Here is a 14,359-nt window from a genome sequence, read left to right as displayed (position 1 = left end):
TGCTGGTTTTGACTCCACCTTGTGTAACCTAGGCAGAAACTTTCTCTCCTCTGCCTTGACTAGGTTCACTGCAAAGGGAGACAAATTACATTAAATGGTCACAAAGATATACATAAATATAAATACAGATATAGATCTCATTCAACAAACTCCTTTCTACTAGGAGTGATCTAAAGAAGTAATCAATTTATCAAAATTGGAAGGAGATGGGTATTCTCTCAATACAGGAAATTGTTTCCAGAAATGTGTGATTTTAATTTAAAAAATAATGTCAAATAAATTTCTTTCTTTGCACTCATCAGGTTGAGATCAGGAATTTCAGTCTTTTTCCAAGGTTTTTCATTTGACTTTGGAATGATTTAGTCACCACACAGCATGTGGCCACTACTGTTTTTAGTTGCTAGTCCTGTAAGAACCTGCTTTTACAACACAGTTTTGGTCCCTGGGAGAAAATTTCCATTTTAAAAAAGAAACCAAATTATTACACATTTTCTTTTTTTTTTTTTTTTTTTTTTTTTTTTTTTTTTTTTTTTTTTGAGTTGGAGTCTCACTCTGTCGCCCAGACTGGAGTGCAGTGGCCGCTCCCGGCCACCGCAGCCTCGATCTACTGGGCTCCGGCCATCCTTCCACCTCAGCCTTCCACGTAGCCGGAATTACAGGCACGCCCTACCACGCCCGGCTGATTTTTTGATTGATTGTAGAGATGAGGTCTCGCTGCCCAGGCGGGTCTCGAACCCGTGGGCTCAAGCAATCCACTCACCTCAGTCTCCCAAAGGCGCGGGATTAGAGGCTGAGCCACCGAGCCTGGCTCAGAGTCTGTTTTATTAGCTACTATGCTGTACTGTCTTTCTTGTGGTGTAATACTTTTTATATCATGTTCAAAAGCATGCAAATTTATGCGACTTTTGTATTATTATACAAAATAATGCCATATATTGTTAAGAGATGCCCACATATGTAGTAAAAGCATGAAGATATACATGGGAATGGCAGCGAGCAGGCAGGCAGTCAAATGGTAGTATTTAAGGTGACAATCAGATATCATTAAACTTGTCTTTCAAAATTTCTTATGAAGTTGCCGGCAGAGATTATTTTTCCTCTAGCATTGAATTTTTCGCTGCTTCTATAGTTGAGCCCAGAATTCAATAGCTGGCTTGAGGTTGGGGGCCATGCTGTATGGGAATCGTCACACTCCCAATTGGCCTGTGGGATGCTCACACCAGGGAAAGGAAGAGGGAATGATGACTGCCTGGACCTTCAACAGATTAAGGGTCGTTTCTAGTACCAGAAATGAGGGCAGAGTCACAACAAGTCACTCAGCTCAGCCTCTCTGTGGGAGCGACAAATAAATCAGCAGGCCATATGGCTATCTAGGTCTTTGAGTTTCCAGGGATGGGTGGCTCATAACATCCCGTGATAGTCTTTTCTGGTGTTTATCAACTCCTGTCGTCAATAATGACTTATTTATGTCTAACTCACAACCCCCACTGCAATTTCAGTCCACTTCCTATTACTCTGTAGATATGGGGAACAGATGGTCAACATTCTCCTTATAACCTTCCACAGAATGGAAGATAGCCACTGAAGTCCCCCAGATGACATTTTTTTTTTCCTGACCAAAGAGTTTAAACCTCCTCATTTTTTGTACAAGTATCATTTTCAGTCAATTATCTCACTTGTGCTATGTTGGATTCTTAACAAAGCAAGGATTTTCTTTCTTTCTTTCTTTCTTTTTTTTTTTTTTTTTTTGAGTTGGAGTCTCACTCTGTCACCCAGACTGGAGTGCAATGGCCGCTCCCGGCCACCGCAGTCTCGACCTGCTGGGCTCCGGCGATCCTTCCACCTCAGCCTTCCAAGTAGCTGGAACTACAGGCACATGCTACCACGTCCGGCTAATTTTTGATTTGTTGTAGAGATGAGGTCTCGTCAAGTTGCCCAGGCGGGTCTCAAACCTGTGGGCTCAGGCAATCCACTCATTTCGGCCTCCCAAAGTGCTGGGATTACAGGCTAAGCCACCGAGCCCGGCCAGGATTTTCTTTGAAAAATTATATATGATGATTAAGAGTCTAACAGTAGAAAAACATATTCAGTGAAAACTGGGTCTTCCTCTCACTCAAGATCCCTCAGTCTCCCTCTATAGAAGCAACTATTCTCACTAGGATTTCCTTCCAGAGAAATTTTATGACATATCCAGGTTTATATGAATTTTTTTTCTCTAAATTATCTTCTTCAATTCAGCAAATATTCATTAAGGACCTACTATGTGTCAGGCACTGTGCTAACTCCTGGGGTAGTGTGCACTCTTATGTAACCCCAGTGTTTTCCTGTCCTCAGAAAGTTTACACTTTAGTAGGGAAGAAAGGCATAGTCGTTTAGTCACTTGTTAGGGTACGGGGGGCATGCGATCAGCCCGAAAGTTGATAGGGCAGACGTTTGAATGGGTTGTAGTCAATTGTTTATGAGATATTGATTGAGCACCATCTATGTGCCGGTCAGCATATGAACCACTGAATAACGTGGAGTTCCTGCCCTTCCAGAGCTTAGTGTTTGTGGGAGAGACAAACCAATGAGCAGGCATGGTATGGAATATGAACACATGCCAGGGGAGCACCAAGATGCTCCTTGGCAATGGCTCCACATCCTCTTATAAGCTGTGTGGCCCCGTGTGGGGAGCAGGTCACAAAATTGAAGTCTCCTGCTTAGTGGAAAGAAGAGGGAGTGGAGTCCTAGACAGGAGTAGTAGCACTAGACCCTGGTGCCAGGCACTGGGCCAAGCACTTTACACATCTTCACAGCAATATGAAGTGAGCTCCATGATCCACGATTTACAAATGAGGACATTGGGGGCTCCAGAGAGGTTAGGGAACTGCCCCTAAATCACACAGCTGGGATTCACACTCAAGCTTCTTTCTGTAAAGCCTGGGCTCTTATCCACCATACTGATCACAGTTTGTGGGTTTGGGGGCAAATCATGGGTAATTCTGATATACCTCTTCCTTTCCCCCTCCCCCGTGGAGAATCCTGGCCTGCAGATTGGCTGACTCAGCCTCCTATTAGACTGAATTTTTCCATTGAAGGCATGAGACGGTGAGGAAAATGCAGTTGGTTCTAGCTCCTGCTCTGCATTTCTCAAGCTCTATGACCTTGGACAAGTCATTCTGCCCTTTGGACCTCAAGCTCCTCCTCTGTGAAGTGTGGAGGCTGATGGGGGTCATCTAGAAATCTTTCATGGGATTTGGTGATATTTTCATCACCCTAAAGGGGCTGTAATGACACCTTCTGGGACAAAGACTACATCCCCTTCTTGAGAACAACATAAAACTAGTTCAGTAAATCTATTTATTTTCAAGGCAGTTCGAAGAATGAATTTCCAGTAATGGTAAACAGCTAGCTTCACCTTACTGACACTATGAGATGGGAACATGCTAATGCTTTCTTGGCCTTTGGTTTCTGCTCATAGTTCTAAATACCCCCCCTCCATTTTCTCAATAAAGTGAAATGAGCCTTAGTTAAGTGAGCAAGTACACATTTAATATATCCAATTTAATTAAAGCAATAATCAGCTAGGAACTGAAGATAATCTTTAGTGAAAACTGGGAAAGAGCCCTCAAATTAATGGTGTTATTGCAGGTATGTAATAACCTGAGAACATTGCTCATGCTGATTTTATGCTTGAGAGAGCAGCCCCATGACGTGCTACAAGCCACAAAAAGAGGATCTACCTGTGTCAATATGCCCCATAAAGCTAAGAGCAGAGAGGCTGATTTGATCCAGAAAAAAAGGTGACTGAGGCATGGCCAGCAGATGAGTCTCCTGTTTTCTGTTTATTCCATTTAACATCAAACGTGGAGACCAGATCTGGTCATTTGGGGTTCATAAAGAGTTCAATTCTCAGGTAAGTGTCTCTCTTCCTCCCTCCCTTCATTCTTCTTTCCCTTCCTTCCTTCCCTTTCCTCCTCCTTTCCTTCTTTCTTGCCTTCTCTTTTAAAAATTTCTTAAATTATAAAAGTAGCAAATACTCATCATAAAAGAACCGAATTGCATGTAATTGTATGAAGTATAAGATGTAAGTTCTTGGTCTCTACTCTTTCTTTCTCTCCTTTTCTTTCTCTACTTATCCTCCTCTTCTTTCATTTTTTTTCAAAATGATGAAAGTATTGTGTGCTCACTGTAAAATAATCAAACAGTACAGAATCATTGGAGGTATAAAGGAAAGCTATTTAGTTCCAGTTCTTCTTTCCTATCTCTTTCTTTCCCTTCCTCCTGTCTTCTCTCCTTTCCTCTTTCTCTCCCTCCCTTTCTTCTTTTGTCCTTTTCTTCAATTTTAAAAATTATTTAAGTAATGTATGCTCATTGTAAGAGAATCACAGAATGGTACGGAAATGTCCTCAAGCCCCACCCCCTTCCCCAACCCACATTTTTATGCCTGACATATAGATTTACCTTATTCCTTTTAATGGCTGCATAGTATTCTGTTGTGTAATGTCCCATGAGTTATTTACTCAGTGCCAGGTAAGTTTCTTGAACATACCTTGGAATTGTTATAAAAGTTTAGGGGAAAAGGAAGAAAAATATAAATTGGGCTGTTTGCTGCTGAAAATTCCATTTTATAGATAGCAATCATATCCATTCCTATAGCACTTTAGACTTTGAAAATTGCCTTAGAAATATCATCTCATTTGATCCTCTTCTAGGGCAGCTCCGGGAAATAGGCAGATTATTATCTCCATATTTACAGATAAGGAAACTGAGACCCAGGGAAATTAAAGAACAGAAATATGTATGGTCTCACAGCTAGTTACTGATTCCCAGTCAAGCCCTTATAGCACTATAAATTTAAGCTGCATTTCATCTTGCAAGTCATAAAAGATTTAGACACTCCCTTACTTCTAAGCTTGTAGTTTAGAAAATCCATCCAACTCATACAAATTCCCTTATTATTCTAATGAGAATGGCAGTAGAACACTTGGTAAATATGAAGAGCCTGATTAATGACTGGTGATCATAGCCAGTCCAAGATTCATTTGATTTCCTAATTGGCTTCTGTTGCATTAAATGTAAAGTGAGTATTCACAGCAAATCCCACTTAAAAGTGGAAAGACACACAATATGTTGCATTATCCTATAGGCAAGGAAATACTTAAATCAGTAGTAAATCATTCAGAAGTGTATTTTATTTAAAATAAAAATGCCTATACGCACATTACTGCCAAGTTTCTGTAACTTGTTTTGGTAGGATTTGCAGTTTTTACATCACTCTTCTTGGAGAAAAGGAAGGATTTTCAGTGTGCTTCCCTCATAAGAAGATTTAGTTACAATTAATTAAGGAGAGAAGTGGTTAAATATAGTGAAATGGTAGTCAAGTTTCTCTAAATAGATCTGCTTTGAAAACAGGAATAATTTGATGAGTTTCTTTTGTTAACAAGATCTTACATAGCCTTCCTCTAAAAAGTTTAAGGTCATTAAAACTGAAAATAGTTGGAATGGAGTGTGTGCATTAGGGTTTACTGTATCACATTTTGTAATTGTGGATTTAATGCCTATCTTCCCCACTGGGCTAACTGACCTACGAGAGGAGGTATCTCTGTCTTGTCGTCCCAGCACTGTATTCCCAGTGGCAACACAGTGGCTGGCACACGGTAAGAGTCAGTGAAATTTAGTGAGCAAGTGTACATATAAATCAATTAGTGAGGTTTCAGCTAGGCTGGATAACTCAGGTAAGCACATAGGGAGAAACTATCTGGGATTTGTCTGACATGGTTTTTAGCAAAAGGGAAAAACCTTAGGTGGGATGAGAAGGAAAAGTGTGGTCACATACATTTAGAAATTGTTTGTTCTGAATCTGAGCTGGGCATATTTCTGACTTTTTGAACACAGATTTAGACAATGAAAAAACATATCACAAATCAGAGACTTTATGGATTGATTCTCATGTCCAGTTTCATCTTTCTATCAGGTAAGAAAATGTATTTTTATTATCTCTTCCAACGTCTCATATATACTAGGTTATAAAATAAACCATTTGAAGAATACTGCCAGTTGAGATTCTCAATGGTCTTCTTTTGGTCAATATGACTGTAGGATAAGCTGGAGCTTCAGTAAATGAACTTATTCATTATTATGTACCACTGATGGAGAACTGGCTTCAAGTAGGCAGTAACTTAGACTACTGCTCTTGACATTTCTTTTTTATTTATTTATTATAAAGATGTGGGGTACAATTCAGGGTTAGGTATATAAACATTGATCATGCAGGTACCCTTGCTGATTCTTTTTTTTTTTTAAGTTGTAGTCTCACTTTGTTGCCTAGACTGGAATACAGTGGCATGCTCACAGCTCACTGCAGCCTCAACATCCTGGGCTCAAGTGATCCTTCTGCCTCAGCCTCCTGAGTAGCTGGGACTACAAGCATGTGCCACCACACCCAAATAATTTTTTGATATTTTGTATGTAGAGACGAGGTCTTGCTATGTTTCCTAGGCTGGTCTTGAACTCCTGGGTTCAAGCAATACTCTCATCTCAGCCTCCTAAAGCTCCAGGATTACTGTTGTAAGTTGCTGTACCTGGCCACAATTGACATTTCTTAATGAAACTCTGAAATGCCATTTGGCGGTTAATGAACACCTAACAGATTGGGGTTTTCTTTTGGGGCTATTTCTTCTCATGTATGACGCTGTATTTAAAGCTCCCTGGAGCATTGTGATACTATATTTCTGTCGCCATTATAGGTATTTGGCAATGATCATAGAATACAAACAGGGAAACTGAGGTGTGCCAACAGCTGGTCACTGATTCACAATGACAAATAGCCATATTTTTGGAAGGGACTTTGCCTAGATTCTATGACAGGAATGAAGATAAGATTCTTTGTCTCTACTTTGCAGTGAATAGATGATTAAGGCAGTTCACTGAAGTAGCTAATAATTTGGAGACTTAGAAAGTTGTCTTATAAAACTGCAATTTTGTTTATATCAAGTAAATTCAGTTGATTATATTGCTCATTTAGCAAACAGTCTTTAGCTAAAAGGTCATACATGCCAGTGAATGACAATGCCTGATGAAAATGACCTGAAGTTTAATTTGGATAATTCTCAGAATTGAGAGCTAATCTTCTGGAAAAATACCAAATCATCATCATTGACAACAGCAAACACTGACTGGCTTCGTGATGAATGCAGAGACTGATGGGAAATCATGTTTCTTATAATAAAGGTTGAAATGGAGCCTACAGGTCACAGTGCCTACCTGCTAAGATGTTGATTTATCTTTCCTCTGCTTGTTTCTTCAAACCCAAGAAACTATATTTTCTCCATTTCTTTATCCAAAACATCCAATACAAATCTTGATACAAAGGTTAGTCAGTCAATACATAAGAGAGGAGACCCCCAAAAACCGGAATTATTTTTTGGAGGGTGAGCCCCTTGTAATACAGGCTTCCCTCTTTAGGTAAGTGTTCTAGGACCCCATTGGTATCGGTGTACCAGCTAGCATTGTTGTGAGTGGCTGTGTTTGGCTTCAGTGAATTTTTTTTTAGATTCTTTCAAAGTGTTTGCCTGTTTCATGATGGATGATTTACAAGCGCACCTGCCCACCCGGTGTTGAATGTTCAGCCGTTTTTGCCCAAAACCGGCATGACTCCAGTGCTCCACCCTCACTATTTACCCCATCTTGCCACAAACGACTTTTTGTTTGTTTGTTTCCCTGATGAAGAAAGTCCTCAAAGGGAAACGTTTTGCCGATGTGGAAGAGGTGAAATAAAAAATGGTATAAGCAATAAAAGGCATCACAATTGACGAATTCAAAAGCTGTTTTGAGCAGTGGAAAAAGCGTTTTGATAGGTGTATTGTGTCAAACAGAAAGTACTTTGAAGGTGATTGAAGTTTAACTATGTAAGAAAAATACACAATTTTTAAATAAATAAATTCTGTTTGGGGGGAGTTCCCTCTCATATGTGTTGATTAAATACATTTGCACAATTTGAAGTTATACAACTTTAAATACCTGTATGGTGTGGTGTATATGACACAAACTCTAGTAGGATTTTGTGAAGGGTCCTGGGACATGGAATGGAGCAACGTAAGACTAGAGGCACATGGGAGTCTAGTGTAGCCATGGAATAGAAAGCAGAAGTGTGTGTGGTACTGGAAAGTTTGGGTGGGTTCTGTGAGGAATGTCATTCATCAGCAAAAATTATGACAGATGCGCAGATTTTAAACATGCAGAGGTCACTTTAAAGCAGTCACAAGGTTTTCCAGGCTGTTTAAGTCTCAAATTCATGAGTTAAGGCGATGATTTTTAGGTTATCAATGAAGTATAATTGTCCTTTGATTGGTGAGAAATTCATTACTTTCTTCCTGGAAAAAAAAATACTATGTTCTTGAAACAATAGTGTAACTAAGATTTAGTAGTACCCTTCAGGCACCAGATGAATCACCAGCCTCCCAAATGTGAGAGTCATTATGGAGGAGAAATTAAGGCTACATGAAGCATAGGGTGACTCAGAGATGCTCTAACTGGATGGTACCAGAGAATGAAGGAAAACTGTGTCCGTAGACGAAAGCCAAGAGACAATAAGGAGAAACCAAATCTGTAATAAAGTCTATGGAGTGAGAGCAAGGCCAGCAAAAAGAGACGGGAACTGAATAGTTGCAGAATGAAGCGAGAGGTAAATAATAAGGCGCACATGAGAGAAGAAGGCCTCGGACTACAAAACTTGGTTTCCTGGTGCTCCATCTTAATCTTCTCTGGCTACCATAACAAAATCAACTGGGTAGCTTAAACAACAAACATTTATTCCTCACAGTTCTGGAGTTTGGAAGTTCGAGGTCAAGTTGCCAAATGATTCAGTTCCTGGTGAGGGCTCTCTTTCTGGCTTGTAGAGAGCTACTTTCTCCTCGTGTCCTCACATGACTGAGGAAGAGAACTGTTTTATTCTTCTTCTATAAGGCCACTAATTCCATCATGAAAGGGTCGCCTTCATGTCCTCATCTAAACTCAATTGCCTCATAAGGGCCATACCTTACAATGCCATCACATTAAAGGTTAGGTCTTCAACACAGAAATTTGGGGGGAATAGAAATAACATGGTCTTTTCTCTTACCAATGCTAGCTATTGACGGTGTGATAGCTGCATGATGGGTAGGTGGAGAGGTCTAGGTTACAGACATAGGGCTAAAGTAGTTATCTCAAATCTCCCCCATAACACACATACCCATCAAGTGGAGTGGGATAGGCTTTGGTGAGTGAAAGAGTGCAGCATGTTCTAAAGCATTCTTGAGGCAGGAGGTTGGAGTTTTGTAACACATAATCATGTGCTGAAGGTAGGCAGCCTCTACAGTAGCAACCTTTTGCTCCTATATTAGATAGTCAATCTGGACTGGAATCCACTTCCTTGAGAAGTTCTCACATATGCAGAAACGATCTGACCAGGAATCCTCTTGACATAGGAGGGCCCCAGAGCCACGTCAGAAAATCAGTTCTGATGCTGTAGAGACCAGCTAGGTCAGGGTCAGTCAGGATGCAGTAGGAGTGTAGAGGTAAAAACACTCTTCTGAAAGGTATTTGTATAGCTAGGTTTCAAGAAAAGCCCCATTGAGTCTTGAGAGTTTATTTTGGAGAGAAAGGAGAAGTGGAGAATAAACTTTGAGTCAAAACTCTAAATTTCTGTATAAATTATAGAGTTGAGCTGTCCAATATGGTAATTACTTGCAACATGTGGCTAAGTTTTAATTAATTAAAATGAAATTAAATGAAAAATTCAGTTCTCAGTAACACAAGCCATGTTTTAAGTGCTCAATAGCTACAGGTGGCTAATTGCTACCATATTGGGCAGTGCAGATATAGAACATTTCCATAATTACAGAAAGCTTTATTGGACAGTGCTGTTTGAGAGAGGCTGTGGGAGACTGGCCCTTTGAGAAAAGACATTTGTTTTAAACAGCTTTATTGAAATGTAATTACATATCATAAATTCACCCGTTTAATGTGCACAATTTAATGGTTCTTAATATATTTACAGAGTTGTGTAACCATTATCACTATCTAATTTCAGAATATTTTCATCACCTCTCAAAGAAACTCTATACTCTCCATTTCTCTCCCAACCCTCCAGTCCTTGGCACCCACTAATCTGCTTTTTGTCTCTATGGATTTGCCTACTCTGGACATTTCATATAAATATGTGACCTTTTGTGTCTGACGTTTTTCACTTAAGATAACGTTTTTGGGGTTCATCCACGTGTAGCAAGTACCAGCAGGTCATTTCTTTTTATTCTCAATGTTCAATTGTATGGATATGCCTCATATTGTTCCATTCATAAGTGATAAACATTTGAGTTGTTTCCACTTTTTGCCTATGATTAATAATACTGTGGTGAACATTTGTGTACAAGTTTTTGCGTGAACATATGCTTTCATTTCTTTTGCGAATATATGTAGGCATGTAATTGCTGAGTCATATGAAGATTTATGATTAACATTTTTTTTTTTGAGTTGGAGTCTCACTCTGTCACCGGGAGCAGCCACTGCAACCGCGACCTGCTGGGCTCCGGCGATCCTTCTGCCTCAGCCTTCCAAGTAGCTGGAACTACAGGCACGCGCTACCACACTCGGTTAATTTTTTGATTTATTGTAGAGATGAGGTCTTGCCAAGTTGCCCAGGCGAGTCTCAAATCCACGGACTCAGGCAATCCACTCACCTCAGCCTCCCAAGGTGTGGGATTACAGGCTGAGCCACCGAGCCTGGCTAGGCCAGAACATATTAATCACCCTTCACCAACAGTGAAAATATGATGGGGAATTGCATAGGCTGAAGAGGAGGTCTGAAATGCTATTTTCCTCATGTTGTTTGCCTCCCAGATGTGGAGGGGGGCCACAAGATCCCTAGCTTGGATTTTTATTACCTAGACACTTTTGAGTTAGCCAAGTAGGCCAGAGTTTATGGGATCTGTAATCGTCACAGCTTAGAGACTTTGGTAGGGAGATAGAGGACCTAGTAATTCCACTTCCTGGTTACATCAGCTGTGTTTCCTCTTCTGAAAATGGTTCTTTTGTACACTCCATTACCCAAACCGAGGGTCCATATTACATCCTTTCCTTTATCTCTCTCTCCACATCTAACCCACTGAGTCCAGTTCATGCTGGAAATCATAAAATATAGCCCAAATCTGACCACTATCTTTCCTTTCTTTCTTTCTTTCTTTCTTTCTTTCTTTCTTTCTTTCTTTCTTTCTTTCTTTCTTTCTTTCTTTCTTTCCTATCTCTGCCATGGTGGAGCCATCATCATCTTCTGTCAGATGACTTCAACAGTCTCTTAACTGGTCTCCCTGCTTCTACTCTTGCGCTGTTAGTATATTCGAAGCACATCAGCCAGAGTCATTCTTTCTTTCTTTCTTTCTTTCTTTCTTTCTTTCTTTCTTTCTTTCTTTCTTTCTTTCTTTCTTTCTTTCTTTCTTTCTTTCTTTATTTTGAGTTGGAGTCTCACTCTGTCACCCAGACTGGAGTGCAGTGGCCGCTCCCGGCCACCGCAGCCTCGACCTGCTGGGCTCCGGCGATCCTTCCGCTTCAGCCTTCCGAGTAGCCGGAATTACAGGCATGCGCTACCACACCCAGCTGATTTTTTGATTTATTGTAGAGATGAGGTCTCGCTGCCCAGGTGGGTCTCGAACCCGCGGGCCCAGGCAATCCACTCACCTCAGCCTCCCAAAGGCGTGGGATTACAGGCTGAGCCACCGAGCCCGGCTCAGAGTCATTCTTTAACATAGCAAGTCAGATCATTTCATTTTTTAACTCAAAACCTGCCAGTAAGTTTCCATCACAGTTAGAATATAATTCAAACTCTTTAAAAAGACCTAAGAAGCATTACATGATTTGCTCTTCCACTGCCTCTTGGGACTCATTTCCTACCATGCTTTCTCTCTCCCTCCAGACATACTGGCTTCCCGCTATTCTTGGAACACGCCATGCATACTCCCACCAAAAGGACTATGCACATGCTTTTATCCATGCCTGGGTTACTCTTACTCTGCATCTTTGTAACCCCCTTCTTTTTTTCAATCCCTTAGGACGAAGTTAAAATGATTCTTCCTCAGAGGTCTTTATTTCTTTTTTTTTTTTTGAGTTGGAGTCTCACTATGTCACTCAGACTGGAGTGCAGTGGCACACTCATGGCCACTCCAGCATCGACCTGTTGGGCTCTGGCAATCCTTCCGCCTCAGCCTTCCAAGTATCCAGAACTACAGGTGCACGCTACCATGCCCGGCTAATGTTTTTGATTTATTGTAGAGACAAGGTCTCGTCAAGTTGCCTGGGCTGGAGAGGCCTTTCTTAACTATCCTATCAAATCAAGCTATTCCTATTCCCCTCAACCCTGCTTTTCCCATTACGTAGTTTATCAATTTATTAATTTCCTTCAGGGTACTTTTTGTGATTTGTAATTTTTTTCTTTACTTGTTTATTGACTGCATCTCTCCCTGAAATGTAAGCCAACAAGACCTGGGGCCTTGTTGTCTGGTCTAGTCTATTACAACACTCTAACACTGACACATAGTCGATCTTCAGTGATCATCTTTGTTGAGTAAATGAATTTTTCAGGGAACTTCTAGCTTTATGAGTAAAGACATCCATTTTGTTGGGTGAGACATAGGTCTTGATTCTAAGATTTGAAGGAACAATCACATGACCTATGTGAGGGCAATTCTTCTGCCTTCTGTTCCAAAAAGAACTCTTGGCAGACCACACATAGAGTCATCAGCCTCCGTACTGGAGGTGGGGATTTGTTGGACAACTCTGTCACTGGATATTACTGACAGAAATAAGGCTTGGAGTTGGATGCTTCTAAAAACAGCAGATCTGGTTTATCTATGGATTAGCCTGGTTACACATAAGACCAGTGGGAAGTGGTAGCAGTGGGTGGCAGTGACCACAGAGAACTAGATAGTAACTCTGTTTCTCTGTGGTCATTCACATTATGGCCATGATGATGTGGGAAATGGAGCTACCCAGTATCAGGCACCTATTGATATGTCTACTCAGACAACCATGGGGCTGCTAGACCAGGATCTGGTCTACAATGTTTTTCAGCACTCCAGAACATTGATTTACAAGGATTTGTGATACCAGAAGCACCAGAAGACCCCTTGCTCAGGTAAAGGCTTCATATAATATAAAAATGAGTGTCCATTCCCCTTTTATGAGTAGGTGGTGACATTTCTCATTTGAGCTGGGCATGGAGCACCCTTGGCAGAATGCTTACACTCAGAGTGGCCAGCCATATTCTTCAAAGTATAAGCACAGTCAGTTTCTCTGATGGGCCCTTTCTCCTACATCTGCTATGCCTCCTCTTCTTCTGATAAGTATTACCAGGTGGTTAGATGGATCTTGAGCCTTACACAGTATTATGAGTTGAATTGTGTCTTCCCAAAATTCATATGTTGAAGTCCTAACCCTCAGTATCTCAGGATGTGATTTTATTTGGAAATAATGTCATTGCAACTGTAATTAGTTAAGATGAGGTCATACTGGAGTAGGATAGATCTGTAATCCAATGTAAATGGTGTTTTTATAAAAAGGAAATTTGAGGCAGTCTCGGTGGCTCAGCCTGTAATCCCGTGCCTTTGGGAGGCAGAGGTGAGTGGATTGCCTGAGCCCGCGGGTTCAAGACCCGCCTGGGCAGCGAGACCTCATCTCTACAATAAATCAAAAAATCAGCCGGGCATGGTAGTGCATGCCTGTAATTCCGGTTACTTGGAAGGCTGAGGCAGAAGGATCGCCGGAGCCCAGCAGGTTGAGGCTGCGGTGGCCGGGAACGGCCACTGCACTCCAGTCTGGGCAACCGAGTGAGACTCCAACTCAAAAAAAAAAAAAAATAATAAAACAAATAAAAAGGAAATTTGGACACAGAGATGTACATAGGAAGATCTCCATGTAAAGATGAAGGCAGATATTAGGGTCATGTGCCTATAGACCAAGAACACCAAATATTGCCAGAAAACTACTAAAAACTAGGAGAGACACATGGAACAGATTTCTCCCTCACAGTCCTCAAAAGGAAACAACCCTGCCAAAACCTTGACCTCAAACTGTTAGCCTCCAAAACTGTGAGATAATACTTCTCTGTTGTTTAAGCCACCTAGTTTGCAATATGTTGTTATGGTATACCTAAAAAACTGGTTTTTTTTTTGTGAGTTGGAGTCTCACTCTGTAGCCCAGACTGGAGTGCAGTGGCACACTCCCAGCCACCGCAGCCTCGACCTGCTGGGCTCTGGCGATCCTTCCGCCTCTGCCTTCCAAGTAGCTGGAACTACAGGCACGCGCTACCACGCCCGGCTACTTTTTTGATTTATTGTAGAGATGAGGTCTC

General features: G+C 41.1%; 1 protein-coding gene across 1 annotated transcript in view; it reads left to right on the top strand.

Annotated features, from left to right (window-relative positions):
- The first annotated feature begins 3,771 nt into the window (after positions 1-3,771).
- The window catches only part of ADGRG4 (adhesion G protein-coupled receptor G4), a 115,612-nt gene continuing 105,024 nt past the window's right edge, over positions 3,772-14,359 (top strand). Inside the window, exons 1-2 of the mRNA XM_021718658.1 lie at positions 3,772-3,895; positions 5,878-5,956. Of these exons, the coding sequence (XP_021574333.1) occupies positions 5,887-5,956 (70 nt within the window). The 5' untranslated portion in view covers positions 3,772-3,895; positions 5,878-5,886. The remainder of the gene's footprint in view (positions 3,896-5,877; positions 5,957-14,359) is intronic.

Source organism: Carlito syrichta, unplaced genomic scaffold (assembly GCF_000164805.1).
Source record: "Carlito syrichta isolate Samal-C Ts95f unplaced genomic scaffold, Tarsius_syrichta-2.0.1 Scaffold313184, whole genome shotgun sequence".
Taxonomy (NCBI): Eukaryota; Metazoa; Chordata; class Mammalia; order Primates; family Tarsiidae; genus Carlito; species Carlito syrichta.
The sequence above is the reverse complement of the archived record's forward strand: the minus strand, read 5'-3'. Positions and strand labels throughout refer to the sequence as shown.